Source organism: Schistocerca americana, chromosome 7 (genome assembly GCF_021461395.2).
Source record: "Schistocerca americana isolate TAMUIC-IGC-003095 chromosome 7, iqSchAmer2.1, whole genome shotgun sequence".
In the NCBI taxonomy this organism is placed as follows: Eukaryota; Metazoa; Arthropoda; class Insecta; order Orthoptera; family Acrididae; genus Schistocerca; species Schistocerca americana.
Window position 1 is genome coordinate 130366621 of NC_060125.1, and position 22062 is coordinate 130388682.

At 40.0% G+C, this 22062-nt stretch overlaps 1 protein-coding gene across 1 annotated transcript in view; it reads left to right on the plus strand.

Moving 5' to 3' along the window:
- LOC124622530 (probable isocitrate dehydrogenase [NAD] subunit alpha, mitochondrial) overlaps nt 1-22062 on the plus strand; it is a 76095-nt gene that overhangs the window by 12155 nt on the left and 41878 nt on the right. The window contains exons 3-4 of the mRNA XM_047148263.1: nt 7371-7543; nt 18812-19075. Coding sequence (XP_047004219.1) covers nt 7371-7543; nt 18812-19075 — 437 coding nt within the window. The remainder of the gene's footprint in view (nt 1-7370; nt 7544-18811; nt 19076-22062) is intronic.

The following is a 22062-nucleotide window of genomic DNA, read 5'->3' on the forward strand; positions in this document are numbered from 1 at the left end:
ATTTTATAAGTGCTTTTGTGCAAGGAATGGCAGATTCCTTTGGCAGATATAAGGAACCTTCTTGCTCTGCAAAACTTTTCTGATCCAATTGACAGGATCTTACCTATTGCTTATATGTGTTTTGGGTCTGTATGAAGAACTGTAGATTTTTGTACTGATGCTGAAGTCTGAGGGGCAGTTGAGCTCCAGTAATGGTCAAAGCTGGTAAGCAGAACAAAATCAACACACAATTCTCTGGATGTTTGTCATCAGTAGTGTGTGTCAAAGACTCATCATCTGGGTCTTCTAATTCATAAGATGTATTTGGCGGAGGCCTGCAAAAGGCTATTTGACAAAGCCCGATCTGATGACTGGATGAACAACTGGGTCAAGACTATCTGTGCATGCCAAGAATCTTCCATGTGTCAACTGGTTTGCTTGACAGACCTAAGTTTTCCAGTATGTCATCAGTTACTGCAGCATTTGCAAGAGCATTAGGGCATTGTAGCAGTAAAACATTGTCAAACTCTTCCTTATGCATTATTTCTCAGTTATTTCATTCAGACTGTGACACTGCACAGCTATTTGTGATAAAATTCTATCAATTATTTATTGTCTTGTGTTAATTTTGTGTGTGGCTTGCTGTGAGATAATATAATTATCGCATAGGTGATCAGCAGTATTGTCAATTAATTTTACTGATAACGCAACTCGTACATACCAACAGAAATTACATGTCAGTTTTGGATTCTTTGTTGCAAAATAACATCATTGTAAAATTGTTGAAAAAGAAAATTTTATGACAATGGAATGCAGGTCAACAGCTTTATTTGATTTTATGTCAACCTATATTCTTCTCAATTGGTACAATGTCCATGGTTTTCAGTGAAACTGGAACTGTTAGTAGAGAGATACTTGAAGGTGAGTTGTTTCTCAGACAAAACTGATGTTAAATAAATGTCCAATTTCTTTTGGACAGACACATTTCAGCTTGAATCTAAGTTAACAGATTTTCAATTTCTTTACCTGTTTAAATGCACAGAATTTCCTACAAATAGTGGAAAATTAGAATTATTTGCCATTTGAACCTCTTTGCTCTATACATTTATTGAATGAACTGCAACATTTGCCTAAATAGTTCCAATCTGTTGATGCCGTTGTCAGTTTTTACACTATTGAGCAGCTACAGTTGTGCAGCAAAAAATTGTATATTGATGCAAATACAGCAAGCACTTCCATCCTCTTGTGTTTTCTGTGCTTTCAATAGATTGGGAAAATAAAATACAGGAAATATTGTTGAAAAAAACAAAACAGTTTTAAAGCATTGAACAAAGTTTTCCAAGGCTTGTTCCGTGTTTTAAAGCATGTTCTTTATTTACTATTGGTTTTCTTGGCCTATCATAGCTAGATTTAGCAGAATTTTCCCTCTGGACTTTTAGTCCACAGGGGGTATTTTATTTCACTCCTACCCTTAAACAGCCAGGAGCTGCTGGCGAGCATTTGCAAGTCCGGCACCTGGGGATGCACTCTATAGGGGTAAGGCTCTTCTGAGTAGGAATATTTTGAAAGAGTTATTAAAACTATGTTGGAGATAAGAAAGAGGATAATGAGAAGCCAGGGAATGTAGAGGATGTCGCATGAACGTAACCTGGACAGTAGAGGAAGGGATAAAGACCATGAAATTGGGAAAAGCCGCTCACATTGCTAGAATGCAGTGGCTCTATCAAGTCATGTGAATAGTATGGAAAGGAATGACACCTGAAGACTGGAAAAAGGGCATCATAGTACCAATTTTCAAGCAAGGTTGCAGGAAACTGTCATAATTATAAAGGAGTTACTTTGATGTGTCATGCTGCCAAGGTATTTGAGAAGATTGTGGAAAATAGCACAGAAGATAGTTGGAGGGGGACAAAGATGGGAGCAATATGAGTTTACACCAGAAAGGTAAACCATGGATCTAATTCTCTGTGTAAGATACGTCCAAGAGACGTACTACATATATGGTAAAGATTTCGTAATGGTGTACCTGGACATTGAAAATGTATATAGTAGTGAGAAAAAAAGCAAGATGTAGTAACCCTGCAGAAAAGGGGGATTGGAAGGTTGATTATTAGAAGAGTAAAGAAAATGTATCAAGGAAGTATGAGTTGTGTAAAAGTTGGAGGAGAAAACTGATTGAAGCAAGGGACTACATTATTTCCTCTACCTTTCATTGCCTTTAAGGATGAGATAATGACAGGCTGGCAGTGCAGATTAGGAGGTTAAAATATGAAAGCAATGGTGTTTGCAATGATTCAGTGGTGTGGAGAAAAGGAGGAGGAGGAGAGGGACAAGAAAGTCTAAATGTATGGGAGGAAATGATGGAACAGTATGGATAGAAAAAAGGTTAAAGTGATGGTTACAACAAGGAATAAGATAAAAGTTTAGAGGCAAAGTGCTAAAGAAAGTGAAAAGTTTCAAATGCCTGGGAAGCATAATGGAATACAAAGAGAGGAACAATGTGCAGATTAATGAAAGGGGAAAGCAAGCATATGGTTTCCTGCAGAGTGTAAGCAGCTGGGTGTGGAGCAAAGGTGTGCCACCAAAATGAAAGTAGTTTTATTCTGAGCATATTATGCTCCAGTGCTTGCTCCATGTTTCAAGGCATCTTTTTTTTTTTTTATCTAGTAATGGCTTTCTCACAGATAATGAAGAAAAGGCAGGTGAACAGGATACAGACTGGTGAGATGAAAGTTCAAAAAAGCAGAATAGGACTTCCTGCCGTGATAGAGCAGGGAATGAGACAGTGTAAGATGTAGTGAGAGAAGCTGATACTAGAGGCCATAGGAAAGGGGCAAGATTAAAATGGTATTAGCATTTCAAAGAAATGAGGGTTGGTAGGATACTGAGTCTGGGAGATGGGCTGACAATAGGAGTCAAGTGACCTAGAGGAAGATTGAGATAGTTGGATCATTGGAGTGAAAGAATGTGTGGTGAAAGAAGACTAGGATAGAATGATGGGAGGATAGGAAAACATGGAGAAGCCAGGGGCTGGATGTAGACGACAAAGATGATGAACTTGTTAACTTTACATACAGATGGTACGACTACTGAAATAAAATAAATTTAGGGCATTCATTTTACAGTGGAGAAAGTAACAGTTTCCATTAATTTCAGATAAAATATCTTTTATATGATACTGTAAAACATTGCTGTAGAACACTTTGGTGGAGACTTTAAAGGCCAGTAAATCTGCTGTTCCAGCATGGAAGTGTGCAGTTGTGACAGTAGGATTTGAAAAGGTCTCTCCCATTGTTTCCCTCCCCCCCCCCCCAAATTGTCTTCATTGTTCTGCTTATGTTGTCCATTTATCTCTCAAGGTAAGAAAACAGTGGTTTCAAAGCTTAAGTACGCTATTTTTGATTGCTGCCACAAACAGTTGGAACTTTTGATGTGGGCAATAACACACAAAAGACTACTATCTTCAGTAGAACAATTCCTGATTCCAAACATTTATCCATGTAGGAGCTTGGCAGTATCACCCCTGTATCTGATATAGTTAATGGAAGAGTCTGTTATTGGTGAATAGTAAAATGGTTGTTTATATTTTTATGGCTTTTAGCTATATGTGCAAAATGTTTTATAGATCTGATTTTTTTTCTTATTTATTGGGGGGGTGTTGGTCTGGGACACCAGTTTGTAACCTAATTGGCCCTGATTGATACTGAGCTTCAAATATTCATCACCAAAATGTACTCCAGTTGACTATGATTGTTCTTCATGCTGTGTTTCTAGCATCAAGTTTAGTAAATTGAGTCACTCTCATGAATGATATTCTTGGGGCACTGGAACTAGATGGATACTTTAATGATAGCCTCCAGGTCTGTTTTTACTAAGTTTCGAATTCTGTCAGTCAGCTTATAGCCCAAAGATAAGTATTTCCAGAGTGTTTTAGATGGCCTACAATAGTAATGTTTACGTTGATAGACACATGTCCTGATGGTTGTTCAGTATCATGTCAGTACCCAGGATGAAACGAATTTCAAGAAAAAATAATTGAAAAGCAGTCACTCCAGTGTAGTGTTAACTTTTTGACAAACATACGCTGTGGTGTGCTGTAGCTGTGAGGTTACGATGGACATGTGCTGTGTCATGCCTTATTTTCATATTGACAATGAACAGATTTGAATGTGTTCAATTGGAAACATTATAAAACATATTATTTTAGGTAACTGATATGGTTGCCAAAATTATCACTTCGAACTGTAGTGGATCAATCTGCTATGCTGATTTAACAATAATAATTTTGTTTAACTGTTTATTCTTATAAGGACAAAAGTAACATGTAATGTGCAGATGTTTTACCACATTTTGTTATTGCTCTTAGAAATTTATCTAACAGCAGAGCTATATGCTGTGTGCTTTATATACGGATGGCATGGAAGGAAAGGAGTATGACAGGAATGCTGACATGAATCAAAAACTTCATGTGGACATATGCCCTATTCCGAATGATTTCAGAGATGGAATACATTTAATGTACATTCTCTTCCATTAATACTAATTACTGATGAAGCCATGTTTATACAGAATGTAAAGAGCAACAAGTGTAACAAAGGTAACATGTTGATAGATCCGGTCATTTTAGAAGAGTAGTGATAGGACAGAATTACTTATATTTTTTGCAAAATTCAGTTGTTGGGCACCTTGAGAATGTTCATTTGAACATGGAGTGCAGTGTACTTGTAGCATGCAGGAGCTGCTCCACATTTAGCCAGACATGTGAGGGAACATCTCTGCTGCCCTTATTTGTTGGATTGGTCCTGATAATACAATTAACTGACCATTAAGATTGGCAGACCTTACACCATCCGAATTCTGTTGGTGGGGTTGGATGATGTCTGAAGGGTACAAATGAAAAGTGAACAGATAGATGAATTGCTTTGGCCACATCGTGGACACTGCTGCACTCATTAGGAGAATGTTCAGAGGCAGACAAGCAATGAAACAGGTTGTCCTAAGAGTGCACAAATGCATTGAAGTTGATGATGGGATGTTCGAACATTTACTGTGAACTATATAACATCCGTAATGTGACATGTATGACAATGACAATGCTTAGAGGTGAATGTGTTAAAAATATTTTTCAATTAATGCTTTGTAAAACACATATTGTAATAGTTACCAACTGTTGTACTTGTGTAAACCTGACAATGCGTATAATATAGAAAATAAATAACAATGTTCTATGTGGGACCTATAACTTGGCACATGGGCTCCCAGTTCCTGATTAGTGGTTCTAAGCAGCAGTTGGAAGATTTCATTCTGTAGCGATTTGCAGATGTATGTTGCCAACTGTGCAGCTTACTATTAGTTGGTGTTGACTCCATTGTTTTCTACCTTGTCACTTAGCAGAGCTGTTGCAGTCTGTGTTTTTTGTGTTGTTTTCATAGTGAATTTTTCAAAACTTATTGTAGATGGCCCATGCGGGAGTTACATTCTACTCCAGTTCGGAAAAGTCAGTTATCAGGAGTGAGTGGAATAAAGTGATCTTGAATGTGATGAAGTGCTGCAATGCGGACAAAACTAAAAAGAACTGTTGCATCCGAGTATGCAGTTTCCCCTCAGGATTGTGACATACACTGGAAAGAGATGGCATAGCATTGCTAGAATTAGTGTTTGCCAGGAATTACCCAGACGTCCCTCCAGGAATTTCTGGCAAGGGTTAAGCTTCAGGTCTAATTCTATTAGAGAGTAATTCAGAATACCTCTGCATTTGGCCCTATTTACTTTAAATTGTATGCTCTATTACTGGCGGAGCACTTCGTTTCTGCACATGTGTCATCAGGAACACAATAGTACAAAGTGAAAAGGTAGTGCCTGGTGTGTGACAACTTTTGCCAGTTCTTGAACAGGAGATTGGCTAGACACGGAGAAGTATCTTCCTGAGAAAAGTGTTGAAGTCCATTGGTTTGTGTGCAGAAAGTTTGGAAATGAGAAGGTATGTGGCAGGATTGTGGATTGGTACTGGTTTCTTACCGAGATGAAAAATATTGGGTAGGCTGTCACAGAAATATTTTATTTCGACAAATCTTGAAGGAACAGTAATTTAACATGCAGCAAATGCTGTAAGAAAAAGATGTGGGTGTTACTGTGTGTAAAAGTATCTTGAGAATACTAATGGTTGGAAGTTTGGATTCCAAAAATGGATTTGTTAGGCAAGAACTGAAGTTCTGGGCCATATCAACCCAGGAAGCCTATCATTGGCAGATGAATTTCACTAATTTGAAAAATGGTTGAAAGTACTCCCAGATCGTCCTCTTCACTCTGTAATAATCATGGACAATGCACCTTATCACAACAGGCAAGCCAAGAAACTGCCCCCGAAATGTGATAGGAAAGTATCTATGACTCACTGACTTGGGAGAACACATCTGCGAAGTCATTTGTAGTTGACAGATTGGTGACAAGCAAGGGCCACAGAGTAATTTGTTTGCCGCTACAAAAGTGTAATTAAAATAGACAAAAATAAAGACTTATTGGGGGATCACAACATTGCGGGTGATGTATCATCTGAAAATTTGTTGAATCTTGCAAGCACTTGTTTCTAGGCTGTTACTGAGGAAGACTGGAAAAGCTGTTGCAGAAAGGGGCTACTGCTTGAGCAGAAGTACTGGAGGCATGACAGTGTCATGGAAATAGCCATCGAAAATCTCACTGTCGACATCAGCATTTCAGATACCAGTGACAATTCTGAAAACACTTTGGTGCAATAGTGAAACTGCTAGTGCAGCAGTAGCTTCAGAAAACTGGACTGTTTCATTCTTTTTTTATTTCTTCATCCATATTTAATATTATTGTATTTTTGTTAAATTGTGGGGCATCCAGTAAATTAGAAAAGCAGTAAGTAGTCTTTCATTGCTTGTGTCATAAGCTGTACTTTCTTCTACTTCTAATTTTGTATTTTGTAACTGATATGTAATTTTCAGAAGTTAATGCCTTTATTTAACTTGTCAGTACAGTGATCTCAATTTCTATACTGCAAAGTACGTAACTTATTAGTTCCATCGTACATACAGCTGCTTTTGTGCAAGCTCAAAACACAGGTTTGTGTTGCCTGCACTGTTTGTTGACAGTGTAGGGTTGCAGAGCCCATTCCTCTTCATACCCTGCTTCTCCCCTCAGCTAACCGCCCCCCCCTTCCCCCTTCTGTATCCCCTCTCGAGATACCAAGTTATGGTTTGCAAGTAATACTTTAAATTTTTTTATCTTGAAAACCATTTGGATTAGGGCACATGTCCATATGAAGGGTGTTCGATCATCCCACCCAGGTCCCCATGTGTAGTGTAATAAGTAGGAAATAAGATTATGGTAATACAGTTTCTTACCTAATTTATATTGTTTTTGTGCAGGTTCCTATTGAATGGGAGTCAGTTGATGTGACACCTGTTAGAGGTCCTGATGGGAAATTTGGCATTCCACAAGCAGCTATTGATTCCGTCAATAGAAACAAAGTGGGCCTCAAAGGCCCACTCATGACACCTGTTGGCAAGGGCCATAGGTCTCTCAATCTAGCTCTTAGGAAGTAAGTATTAGTTTACTAATCTAATTGGTGATTTAAATTGAGACAGTGGGTGTATGATGATTAGTTGGAGTTGCAACTGTGTGTACTCGTGTGTTCGTGTGATGTGTGGGGGTGATAAGGTAATTCCTCCCTTATTTTCCTGCTCTGGCCCATTTGACTGTGACATAATCTGGCAAGCTGAGATGGCAGTGTTTTATCAGAGCAAGACTCAACCAGATTGTCTGATAAACCAGTAATGATTGTTCTTTAGTGTCACTCCAAATACTCATTCCATTTGACCCCAGAGCAGCAATGCAGAACTGTCTAATGGTAATCAGCACTGTTGTTTGCTGTCCTAGTGCTATTATTCCTGGAGTCAGACCTTGTAGGCACAGACTTTTTCATGACTACATGGCTTGAGGCTTTGGAAGTGCCTCAGAGCTATGTAAACTGAATTGAAATGTACAGCAACCATCCACTGCAGTGTTAACCTATATTGTGTCAACAAATGAATGTATCTAGGCCCAAAAGAAATTGGAACCAATAAAGACAAGCAAAATAGCATTCAGCAATTCAACTCTGTTCACCACTTCTGTATTTGTCTGTTAACCATATACATTCATCCTGTTACAGGATAGTGTGTGGTAGATATGTTTACGGCTTGGTATTTTTAAAGAAGAAAACTTGAAGATTGTGTGTCAGTTTCTGCCCACGGGCAATTTTCTTAATGCGGCTCTGTAGGCAGTCTGAGTTATCATCAACAGTGAAAACAGAATGTAGTTACATTTTACTGTCTAGCCTTTTGAAATGAATCCACATTATGATCATGCTGAAACAAGAAAAAATTGCTCATCTGTTGAAATGACGATAGCACGTAATTGCTATAACAAACAATGTAGTGAGTGCCTGTTTGAAATACTATTCTATTGGTGTAGATGTGCCATTTCTCACAAATTTGGTTCAACCCTTCTTCACTGGTTATGATCTCCCTTTCTAATTTTCAATATTTTTCTGTAATGCCATTTTTCTAAAACTTTATCTGGTCTGTACAGTTTGTCCATGTGAGATGCTACAGTGATGTTCTCTCACTCACCCACTCATTTTAAAGCTTCTAAGTTTTGGAATTACAGCAGTTAATTAAGATAAACAGTTTAGAAATGTAAGCTGTTTGGGTACAGGTTTTTATTTAAGAGAGAGTTGTGCAAACTGCATTGTGATCTGAACTTGGGATCACAAGATTTTGAATTTTGATTGCGTCTTATAATCGGAATGGATAGTAGTGGGCAGTGCCCCCATGCAGTCATTGCCACATTGTGGGATGACAGAGTGTGTGAAAATAGTGTGTGAATATGGTGGTGTTGGAACATGATGTTGGAAGACTGACGTAAGAATACAAAAGAAACAAGAACTAAAATTTGGACACAGTTTGCAGGGGCAGACACCTCTCCACAATGAACAGGTGGACCCCTCCCAGGCTGTGCAGGTCAGGAAAGGAAAAAATAGTCCTCAGAAAATTAGTAATATAAATGGTAACTTGGATGAAATATTATTCCAAATATTATTGTCTCCACTGGAGGAACCAATACAGGGTTCTATATTCACCAAAAGGGAAAATATCTGTAATCAGGGTGTATACGACCCAGGAGATCCGGGAAAAACCCGGGAATTTTTTCATCCGGGAGAAAACCGGGAAAAACACGGGATATTTTTAGAATTCGGGAAATTTTTCATTGTTTTAGTTTTCAGTTAAATTTTTGTAATTTTGACTGGTAAGAAACGATATGCTAACAAAGGATATTACTGTATCCCGCTACTGCAGAGTAATACTTCAACTATAAAACATAAATGAGAGAAAAAACGAAAATAACTTAATGTGCAAAGGAAATACGCCATATACGACGACGACACACAGTGCTCATGCAAGCGTCTGCCAATTGAAAATGTGTCAAAGGCTTTAGGAAGACTGTGCAGTGCTTCATAACGACAAATTGCCTCCAATGAGCATGAAGTCGCAACTATTCACATTAGATTTGTTTTAGCAGTTATGCGCGGGCTCATGTACATGCGCAGTTGAGTCACGTTTGAGGAGTAGATTCTCCCGCGTCTGGCTACAGGAATGTGGCTGTTGGCTGTGCAAGCAGTGGCAGCAAGCAGCTAGATGCTACCGACAAAAGGGGAGGGGGGGGGGGGGGGCCTAATTCATATTCTTGAAAAAAAATAACTTGTTTCGCAAAGCGCCTAGCATCCAGCGCACTTTTGTCTATCGATTATTCACATGATTTTTAAACACTTCCCTGTTGGTTTTTGAACACATTTTAAGTTGATTTCTGAATGAATCATAAGTAACTTTCCGCAGACAAAAGGGGACGGGGCTATACGAGCTGAGGGAGTAAAGCCACACAGAGGAACGCCAACCGCTGTCTATGTGATTGATCGGGTTTACGAATGATCAGCATTGTTATAATTACTTGCGAAATCCATAGATTCAGACTACCAGAATTGGAAATAGACGACGACAGGAATAACAGGTGAGAAAGATTACGTATTATCTTCTCGGCGGGGGTTCGAGTCCTCCCTCGGGCATGGGTGTGTGTTTTTGTCCTTAGGATAATTTAGGTTAAAGTAGTGTGTAAGCTTAGGGACTGATGGCCTTAGCAGTTAAGTCTCATAAGATTTCACACACATATCTTCTCAGTGTATACAAGAAAATGAGATTTTGACAGAAAATTTTTGGCCAGATTGTTACACTAGTAAGGACCAGGCAGTACAGTCCCCGGCTAGCAGCCGCAGAGTTTCTATTCTGGAAGTAACGCGGAAAACGTGTTGTTCAAACACATAATAACGCCTAACCGGAAAATAATTGCAGGATAACTAAACCTGTGAGTCTGGCAGGGTTAGTGAAGTTAATCAGCGAACAAATTTTGACAATGGCAGCAATAGCTACAGAATTGGTGATGGCAAGATTGTTTGTTAGAACGAGGAAGGAGAAGAAACGGGGACATCGCACAAATTATGGAAGAATAAGACAATTCCAAATTTATATAAAAATTTCGTAACACTACTTTTGGATCTCATGCTTGAGAAGCTGGTGTGTATGAATGAAATGTGAAACTATTTCCTAACATAATGCTTTTTGCTTGTAGTAGGCCTAATTGGCATTTGATACTGGTACTTCATGGATAATATTCTGTCGTGTTATAAAATGGCCATTTGTGCCAAAACAGTCTCGTTTATTTGGTGTGTAACAAAATTGCTGCCATATTAGAAAGGCCTATTTTGTTTTATCTAGCAGACAATGACAAAATAGACGTAATCAGATCGAGAAACCACACCAGTATTGGGTATTTATTTGTATTAACAGCTTTTTCAGTATTAGATAACGTCATTTAGATTTTTCATGTAGCAAAACGTTTGACGAACTTTGATGAGGTAATAGATTCTTTTGCAGAAAGGAAAGCACGCCATAAAGCTGTAGCAAGATTAGAGAGGAGAAATGCTAGGAGCTAATGTTTGAAGAAATGGTTAATTTCTTGCTTATCTCTTGTCAGTATTGGTTTTATATATCCTATATTTAATTTTATGTCACCCTAAACAGCAAGTTATTAACTAATAGGCAATAAAGAGCTCAGATTTTCTGAAGAGTTCGTGTTCTCTCAATTACAAATAATCCCATCCGCTATTAATTGTAAGATTCTTTTAGAGAGAGAGAGAGAGAGAGAGAGAGAGAGAGAGAGAGAGAGAGAGAGAGAGAGAGAGAGAGAGAGAGGGGGGGGGGGGCAGGCAGGCTGTCAAACTGGCCAATTGGGAGCAGGAGAGGCTCTACAGGACATTTCAATTTCCACTCTCCTGAATATAGTTTGGACATGCGGTAGAAAAATGCTTTGTGAAGAGGCGTGGCACTGCACTTTGGCATACTTAAGACCAAATAATATGTCTTAAATTTCCTCGAATACATATGTTTTATGTTTCACACTTTTCAGAAAGATGTGCCCTACAAGATGAACATATTTTGAAAATTTGATTTTTTTAGTATTGACCCGGTTCGCAAATGTCATAGATCCAGGGCTGATGTGCAGAGCAGTTTGAGTTATAGAGGGTAGTCTCCACGTGACCCGTGTTTACATTTAGTGATTTTGCTGTTTCCCCTTCATTTACTCTCACATGAAATAAAATCAAAATGGATATCTGTGGTCGGGAGCTGTCAAGTGAATTAAAACACATTCACATAATTACGGAAGGCTAAAATATGTCATTAGTTTCAGATTTTATTTTATTTCCATGTTTCAAATTTGACTTCTGTTAACCTTTTCCGCAGAGGCATTCAATGTATTTGAAACGAAATGTTTAATTCCACAGTACTGGCTAGTTTCAAGTGTTCGCTGCATTTCAAGTGCACGTTTTCATTTTCTAGCACGTATGGCATTATGTCATGATAAAGAAACGAACATGATATAATACAGTACTGGTACTCCAAGAAAATTTACATCCCGAAACCCACACTGAAAAGCTTAATATCAGGTCAAGGTCTACTTCATTGGGAATCTGGACATCCGAGTGTGCACATTTTAATATGGTTCACGAAATTCCAATGCTCTTGCAGTATCCTCTGATGTCTTGTTTCTTTTATGACATAATGTATGATCTTTCAATGTTTTACACGTACGTACATACGGGCTTCCTACGTCATGATAGCTACCCGAGCCTGGTGTCACCTGTTATCTGCGCTCGCTGGAAACTGCTGAAACGAACCTATTTCTAACAGGTCGCGGAAAAATATTGCGAATAGTAGTTTGAAAAGCATTACTTTCAAAGTAAATATCCTTTTACTTAAGTTGAACTATGTGCAAGAATGTACCATGAATTTATTAAATCACAGAGTGTTAGACTCTCATTTAAAAATCACCTCTTTGATGAAGACCCATTTAGAATTTCGAACCCTGAAGATCAGACATTTATGTCATAATTAAAAATTTTACTTGCACATTTGTGAGATATATCTTAAAGTGTAACACGCGCAAAAAAGATCAACAGTATATGTGAAAGCTTATCTTCTCTTGCAGCTTGAGACCAATATTATATGTGAAAGCTTTGGTTTTCTTGTAGCAACACTATGAATATTAATTTAAACTATTAACTTCCCTGTTTGTGTGTTCGTGCAACTTAACAGTGATGTTGCTGTTGGCTGACTACATCACGTGTCCTATGCTATGAATATCCGCTGTCATCGGCTGGCGAGATCACGTGATATGAGCTACGAACGGGTTACAAAAGCGCATTGAAATCTCGATTTCAATGACTCGGAAATTAACATGCGGTGTTTGGTGGAATTCCAATGTATACTTTCGTAATATGAAAATACGCAGTGTACATGTTGCTGCACATCAAAGATATTTCCAATCCGTATCTTTTTCCCTGATTTTCGTTTTCTAAAGTGCCGGGAAATTGTACGCCTGTGGATTGAATACTGTCACCCGGGAGAAAGTGTATTTTTAACAGGGAAATCTGGGAAAACTCCGGGAATTTTTTTCCCTTGTCCATGTATACACCCTGGTAATGCATGTTGGCTGACATCTGGCAGTTCCACCTCACTTGTGTAACAAGCATTTTCTTTGCTCATTATAAATTGTCTGATAAAATGTATATAAGTAAGAAGTGCTTTTAATTGTTGTTGATGAAATTGTTTTGATAGTGAGAATATTTGGCAGACTTGAACAAAGATAGTGTGGTATACAAAGCTCATGTTGCATAATATGCCATTGCTCAGGCTACTGTCAGTAAGTTGCGCGAAGTTGTTTATTTAGTTCTATACTATCTAAGTGTTGTCAGTAATGTCACTGATGGCTTTCTGGTAGCGAATGTGGATTCAGATTATTTTGGTCGGAGAACGTGACTTATTGTGAGCAGATCCAAAACTATCCTGATGTCTCATTTCTAAGTCCAGTGTGCCACAGAGTAGAGCTTGTGAGGCAGGTAGCAGAAACTGTACGGCACACACTTGTGCAGCCATATTTTCTATGTGTTTAACTACTACGTTGGAAGTGGAAGGGCTGACGGAATTGGGAGTAGTTCCTGGGTGCATAATCTTCAGAAATTCTGATTAATGCAGTGTTAACTTCCCGTAATGGCTTTAACCCATGTACACTAGTCAAATTGGAGGACACTAGGGCTCAACAAGATATCACTATTTTACCAGATTAGTTAGTCCCATATTTGATGGTGTACTGTCCTCTCCTGGATTGTTGTTGTGTTAAAGTGGAATCAGATCTCACATATGGGAGCACAGTGCATGAACATCTGCATAACAGGTAACTACAGGTGAAGCTAACAGGCTGTGAATGTGCGATTGGACTTGAAGTACACAGCACCAGAACATACGTTTGTTTTGTAGCTGTATGATGCACCTCCTTTAATCCTATGATTACTGTGTCTGTTAGTTTGTATTATATTACGTTGCAGGTTAGGGATTCAGCTTTTATTTTCCATTGATGTAAACTGATGTATAAATAAGGTAGTTTTCATTATGATTGGCATAAAATATCATTGGAGGGAATTTAAAAATGTTCCATGGGTTTGGTTTCTATATAATGCAACATTTCAAATACTTTGAGAAAAGCTCCATGTTTATTGCATCTACAATTTATTTTCTCTGGATTTTGGCCACCTCCAGTTATTTTGCTGCCCAAAGCACAGGACTCACCTAGTTTTAGTGTGCCATTTTGTAATCTGCTGCCCCCACCACCTCATTTACTTAACTGCATTTCATTATCATTGTTTAACTTTTATGTTCATCTTACTACCTGTTATCAACACCTTAGTGTAGAAGTTATAGGTAACTTTCACTCAGTTGTTTTGTACTTGATAACTTCAGAATGTTTCTCAGCATTATCAAAAGTTTTAATTTTATAAATTATATAAATAGCATGTTGCCGTGTGGGATACTGTTTCGTTGTATTTCACACAGTCCCACAGATGCCAACAGTGTTATTGCATTAAATATGTGGAATTAGTTCAATCTGTGCAAATGTAAGAGTGTAAGTGTACTAATTCATTGAAATGAAAGATATAGACATTCTAACCAATGTAATGTATTGTATTTTTTGTGATTTTTAAGTATAAATGTAAACCACTAAACTGTTAATTTTTACATTACACAGTTTTTAATCTGTCATCATAAAGGTGAAAAACTATTATCACACATTTTTCTGAAAATTGTGTTACATTCCTTACATGGAAGCATTCCTGTTTAAATCATTACATAATCTGTAACAAAAATATCACATTTAGTAAGCTGTATAATTAGCAGTCAGTGCATATTTGCTGCACATGTTGTAGACAGAGAAATTTCTTACAGTTGCAGAATGTTGACTTAATGTATTGGTTTTTTGAAGCACCACCATTTCTCTTTGACCACGGTGCTCCTATCTGGAATGCACTTGCGTCATCATTTGGAAGAAGGCTGTATACCTTGTGTGAGATTTCTTGTCAATGATGAACACTGGGAACATTGATGCAAATAATCGTCTGTTAGATTACTTGCTAGGAGTTTCAGAAATTCGCTACACTTGTTGTTAGCATCAGTATTATGTGCATGATATATTATTCGTGCATTTATTGCTGCAGTGTTTATCATGCTATAAAAATCGCTGTAGGCCATCTGTAGGTCTTTCTGGATACATTATACATAGTGCACAGCTGATAGACAGAATCTGCTCCTAATTTGGTTGCATTATAAACGATTGTAATTTTTGTTTTCTTCTTACCACCAGACATAGCATCATTTGCATTATCATGATGCGTTATGGAGGCTATAAAAACTGCCTTGGTTCTCTTAGTGACATTGGTATTAGAGTTGTTTTTCTGAAATCCACATGGTGTTGATGCCAAGTTCCTGAGGAAGTGAGGTATTTTACAGCATTTGTTGGTTTGTTGATAATGACAAATGACCCTGCAGGCTATTTACCAGCATATACACTCCTGGAAATTGAAATAAGAACACCGTGAATTCATTGTCCCAGGAAGGGGAAACTTTATTGACACATTCCTGGGGTCAGATACATCACATGATCACACTGACAGAACCACAGGCACATAGACACAGGCAACAGAGCATGCACAATGTCGGCACTAGTACAGTGTATATCCACCTTTCGCAGCAATGCAGGCTGCTATTCTCCCATGGAGACGATCGTAGAGATGCTGGATGTAGTCCTGTGGAACGGCTTGCCATGCCATTTCCACCTGGCGCCTCAGTTGGACCAGCGTTTGTGCTGGACGTGCAGACCGCGTGAGACGACGCTTCATCCAGTCCCAAACATGCTCAATGGAGGACAGATCCGGAGATCTTGCTGCCCAGGGTAGTTGACGTACACCTTCTAGAGCACGTTGGGTGGCACGGGATACATGCGGACGTGCATTGTCCTGTTGGAAAAGCAAGTTCCCTTGCCGGTCTAGGAATGGTAGAACGATGGGTTCGATGACGGTTTGGATGTACCGTGCACTATTCAGTGTCCCCTCGACGATCACCAGTGGTGTACGGCCAGTGTAGGAGATCGCTCCCCACACCATGATGCCGGGTGTTGGCCCTGTGTGCCTCGGTCGTATGCGGTCCTGATTGTGGCGCTCACCTGCACGGCGCCAAACACGCATACGACCATCATTGGCACCAAGGCAGAAGCGACTCTCATCGCTGAAGACGACACGTCTCCATTCGTCCCTCCATTCACGCCTGTCGCGACACCACTGGAGGCGGGCTGCACGATGTGGGGGCGTGAGCGGAAGACGGCCTAACGGTGTGCGGGACCGTAGCCCAGCTTCATGGAGACGGTTGCGAATGGTCCTCGCCGATACCCCAGGAGCAACAGTGTCCCTAATTTGCTGGGAAGTGGCGGTGCGGTCCCCTACGGCACTGCGTAGGCTCCTACGGTCTTGGCGTGCATCCGTGCGTCGCTGCGGTCCGGTCCCAGGTCGACGGGCACGTGCACCTTCCGCCGACCACTGGCGACAACATCGATGTACTGTGGAGACCTCACGCCCCACGTGTTGAGCAATTCGGCGGTACGTCCACCCGGCCTCCCGCATGCCCACTATACGCCCTCGCTCAAAGTCCGTCAACTGCACATACGGTTCACGTCCACGCTGTCGCGGCATGCTACCAGTGTTAAAGACTGCGATGGAGCTCCGTATGCCACGGCAAACTGGCTGACACTGACGGCGGCGGTGCACAAATGCTGCGCAGCTAGCGCCATTCGACGGCCAACACCGCGGTTCCTGGTGTGTCCGCTGTGCCGTGCGTGTGATCATTGCTTGTACAGCCCTCTCGCAGTGTCTGGAGCAAGTATGGTGGGTCTGACACACCGGTGTCAATGTGTTCTTTTTTCCATTTCCAGGAGTGTATTTCCAGGTTGGCAATGAATATATCCTACCATCCACCAAAGCAAATATTTTTAGCCCATATTTATTTGGTTTGTTAGGGACGTACTGCCTGAAGAAAGACTTGCCTCTGAAAGCTCCTAGCTTTTCATCAATAGTGCAGTACTGAATAAGCATTTTTACCATTTTCCACAAAGTAAACAAACAGTTCATGCATAGGTGCTAAATTATCAACCTTCTTTCCTTCCTTTTGCGTATCCCTTTTGTTGAACCTCAATCAGAATGAGAGGCACCTAAATTGTCTTTGAGTCTTTTATCAGATGGTGTAACCCAGTTCGCATTTTATTGGTGACCCATATATCATGGGTGTGTGTACGGTTGTCTTTTATTGTCGCACACAAATACGGTATTTCTAATAAAGCCTTTATTTGAGTTACATCTGTCAGATGAGCATTCCTTTCTCTCAAATAATGACCCTGTACGCCAGATCTCTCATTATTTGTGTACTCAACAATGCTAGGAAGCAGCTAATTGTCGAAAAAGTGTTCCCAACATTCCATTGTTGTTCTGCAATTCTTCGTGGCAAGTTTCACTCCCAGTAAATGATAACGTTTTTTTGTTAAGTTTGAACATCTTTTGGTGGACACGTTTTGACCATATCGTATCAGTTTTCACCTGTAGCAAACATTCACCAACATAATTATCACTATCACTGGAGTACCCTTCTTGCTCAGTATCAGTATTTTCTTCTCTTGTTTACATGCTGCCTGTTTCCATATCACTATAAATACAAAAGTCATTACCCGATTCGTCGTCATTGCCCTGCAGCCAGAGTACAGTTTGCTGTAAAGTGCATTTACTAGATTGCAGAACCCTTGTGAGGTCAAATAGGATTTGTCTTTTAGCAACACTGTTACTAGCAGATATTTAAAACTGCTAGAGTAAATAAAAATAAAATATTTATCTTCAGTAATGGCAAAGGCTGTGCGGTGTCTGGTAGAATCCTGTGATGCAGTGTTGGAAACTACCTCTTCCCTCCAACACTGTATTTAAACCAATGTGATGTCAATGAATAAGGTGTGTTTGCATCTAGTTAACTGGAAGGTACATACAGCGCAAGTCCACTGGTGTATCTGTCGAACAGTAGTTAGGAAATAGTGTGCCTGGCATCTGTGAGTGGTTTTGCAACCACTCCACGGAAAATTTCTCTGGAATCCAAGTCCTCATACAAGCTGGTTTCAACATGTTGCTCCATTCACCCATAGATAATTTGCCTTAGTGTGTTACAACCATTTCAGTTCTGTGTTTGCCAGTAACTATGAATAGTGTTTCATGAAAGAAAAATGATTGATAATAACCCATCCATTTTGAAAACTGGAGGTGGGGTGAATTAGTGGACTTTGTAGTTATTCTGAAAAGTGTCAATTTTTCACTGTGGAGTTGAATATGGGATACTGATTTCCTTAATGAAACAGTTCACCTGTCTGTATCTTGCTGCTCAACTTGGTACAGTAATTTCGATTGGAACAGTTTTCTTTTTTTGTGATCTGAGACTTTCTCAGCATGTACGCTGCTTCCACAGTACTCGAGTGTATTGCCAAATCGAGTTGTTAAAAGTTCACTTTCGGATATTTTGGTGATTGGATCTTGGCAGTACTCCCAAGAACCATGGAAGCGGTTTTCTTTTTCTGCATCGCATCAGATTTCTTTTTAATGTGCAGTACTTGCAGTAAACTTCGTATTTATTTCATTGAGCAATATTATTATACCTATTTAATACAGTGGTGATTTGTAACAATGTAGCACATTAATTAAAGGTGTTTTTATTTTTTATGCATTTCATTTTATACTGTATTACTTTAAAAGTGTTACAATATTTTATTAATTAAATTTTGATTACTTGCACATTCTTATTTCCAGAGAATTTAACTTGTATGCAAATGTGCGGCCTTGTAGGTCGCTGGAAGGCTATCGGACACTTTATGATGATGTTAATGTTATTACCATTCGTGAAAATACAGAGGGTGAATACTCTGGTATTGAACATGAAATTGTGGATGGGGTTGTACAAAGTATAAAGCTTATTACAGAGGAAGCATCTCGACGAGTAGCGGAATTTGCCTTCCACTACGCAAAAGAGAATGGCCGCAAGAAGGTTACTGCAGTACATAAAGCTAACATCATGTATGTACTTTAATGGTGTAATCATTTATTTGTCTCTCTTTACAATGTTGAGTTTGATTATGTCTAAGAGTCATTGCAGGTGAAATCAGCAATATAGAAAATAAATGAGCCTTGATGATTTACAATTTTGTAATTTCTTGTCATTTTATTCTAACTATCAAATTAAGATAAAATCCAAAAGTAAAGGTTCTTTGGTCATTTAATTTTTGAGTTACTGGTTTTTAAACATTCTGAAATAGTATGATTTTCACCAAGTTACGAAACCTTGATATGGCCATATCTCTAAAATATTTGATGTTCAGACTTGAAATTTATAGCATTTTATTCAATTTATTGTAGGATTTGAAAGTATGTACTGCTTGACTGAATTTTTTAAAATGTAAAAATTTTCCCAAACCAAAAGTTTTTTTAAATTTTGAAAATTTCAGTATCTGATCTTTTTAGAAAAAAGGTATGTTAGTCATGCATTGTTTATTAATGTGTGTGTCAAATTCCATGACGGTATTCCAAAGGGTACAATAAATGTTGACTGCTATTCTTCTTGCCAACTGTATCTCAGCTGCATTTGGTTTGGAAGCTGGTTCATAAAACTATTGCTATAACAATAACGAAAACAATCAATTTTGACAAAATAATTTAATTGATAGATAAAAAATCTACTCACCATGTGACAGCAGGACACACACACCTGCGACCCTACCTAAAACCTCTTTCCTCATTACCTTAGCCAGCTTCATCCTGACCCACAACTTCACTTTCGAAGGCCAGACATACCAACAATTAAAGGGAACAGCCATGGGTACCAGGATGGCCCCCTCGTACGCCGACCTATTCATGGGTCCCTTAGAGGAAGCCTTCTTGGTTACCCAGGCCTGCCAACCCAAAGTTTGGTACAGATTTATTGATGACATCTTCATGATCTGGACTCACAGTGAAGAAGAACTCCAGAATTTCCTCTCCAACCTCAACTCCTTTGGTTCCGTCAGATTCACCTGGTCGTACTCCAAATCCCATGCCACTTCCCTTGACGTTGACCTCCACCTGTCGAGTGGCCAGATTCACACGTCCATCCACATCAAACCCACCAACAAGCAACAGTACCTCCATTATGACAGCTGCCACCCATTCCACATCAAACGGTCCCTTCCCTACAGCCTAGATCTTCGTGGCAAACAAATCTGCTCCAGTCCGGAATCCCTGAACCATTACACCAACAACCTGAAAACAGCTTTTGCATCCCGCAACTACCCTCCGGACCTGGTACAGAAGCAAATAACCAGAGCCACTTCCTCATCCCCTCAAACCCAGAACCTCCCACAGAACAACCCCAAAAGTGCCCCACTTGTGACAGGATACTTTCCGGGACTGGATCAGACTCTGAATGTGGCTCTCCAGCAGGGATACGACTTCCTCAAATCCTGCCCTGAAATGAGATCCATCCTTCATGAAATCCTCCCCACTCCACCAAGAGTGTCTTTCCGCCGTCCACCTAACCTTCATAACCTCTTAGTTCATCCCTATGAAATCAGCTAACCACATTCCCTACCCTCTGGCTCCTACCCTTGTAACCGCCCCCGGTGTAAAACCTGTCCCATGCACCCTCCAACCACCACCACCACCACCACCACCACCTACTCCAGTCCTGTAACCCGGAAGGTGTACACGATCAAAGGCAGAGCCACGTGTGAAAGCACCCACGTGATTTACCAACTGACCTGCCTACACTGTGAAGCTTTCTATGTGGGAATGACCAGCAACAAACTGTCCATTCACTTGAATGGACACAGGCAGACAGTGTTTGTTGGTAATGAGGATCACTCTGTGGCTAAACATGCCTTGGTACAGGGCCAGCACATCTTGGCACAGTGTTACACCGTCCGGGTTATCTGGATAGTTCCCACTAACACCAACCTGTCAGAACTCCGGAGATGGGAACTTGCCCTTCAGTATATCCTCTCTTCTTGTTATCCGCCAGGCCTCAATCTCCGCTAATTTCAATTTGCCGCCGCTCATACCTCACCTGTCATTCAACATCTTTTCCTCTGTACTTCTGCCTCGACTGACGTCTCTGCCCAAACTCTTTGCCTTTACAAATGTCTGCTTGTGTCTGTGTATGTGCAAATGGATATGTGTGCGAGTGCGAGTGTATACCTGTCCTTTTTTCCCCCTAAGGTAAGTCTTTCCGCTCCCGGGATTGGAATGACTTCTTACGTTCTCCCTTAAAACCCACATCCTTTCATCTTTCCCTCTCCTTCCCTCTTTCTTGATGAAGCAACCGTTTCAAACGAAAGCTTGAATTTTGTGTGTATGTTTGTGATTGTTTGTGTGTCTATCGACCTGCCAGTGGGAAACATTCCACGTGGGAAAAATGTATCTAAAAACAAAGATGATGTGACTTACCAAACGAAAGCACTGGCAGGTTGATTGTGACACAAACATACACACAAAATTCAAGCTTTTGCAACCAATGGTTGCTTCATCAGGAAAGAGGGAAGGAGAGGGCAATACGAAAGGATGTGGGTTTTAAGGGAGAGGGTAAGGAGTCATTCCAATCCCGGGAGCGGAAAGACTTACATTAGGGGGAAAAAAGGACAGGTATACACTCGCGCGCGCGCGCACACACACCCATCCGCACATAAGCAGACACAAGCAGACATTTGTAAAGGCAAAGAGTTTGGGCAGAGATGTCAGTCGAGGCAGAAGTACAGAGGCAAAGATATTGTGGAAAGACAGGTGAAGTAGGAGCGACGGCAACTTGAAATTAGCGGAGGTTGAGGCCAGGCAGATAACAAGAAGAGAGGATATACTGAAGGGCAAGTTCCCATCTCCGGAGTTCTGACAGGTTGGTGTTAGTGGGAAGTATCCAGATGACCCGGACGGTGTAACACTGTGCCAAGATGTGTTGGCCGTGCACCAAGGCATGTTTAGCCACAGGGTGATCCTCATTACCAACAAACACTGTCTGCCTGTGTCCATTCATGCGAATG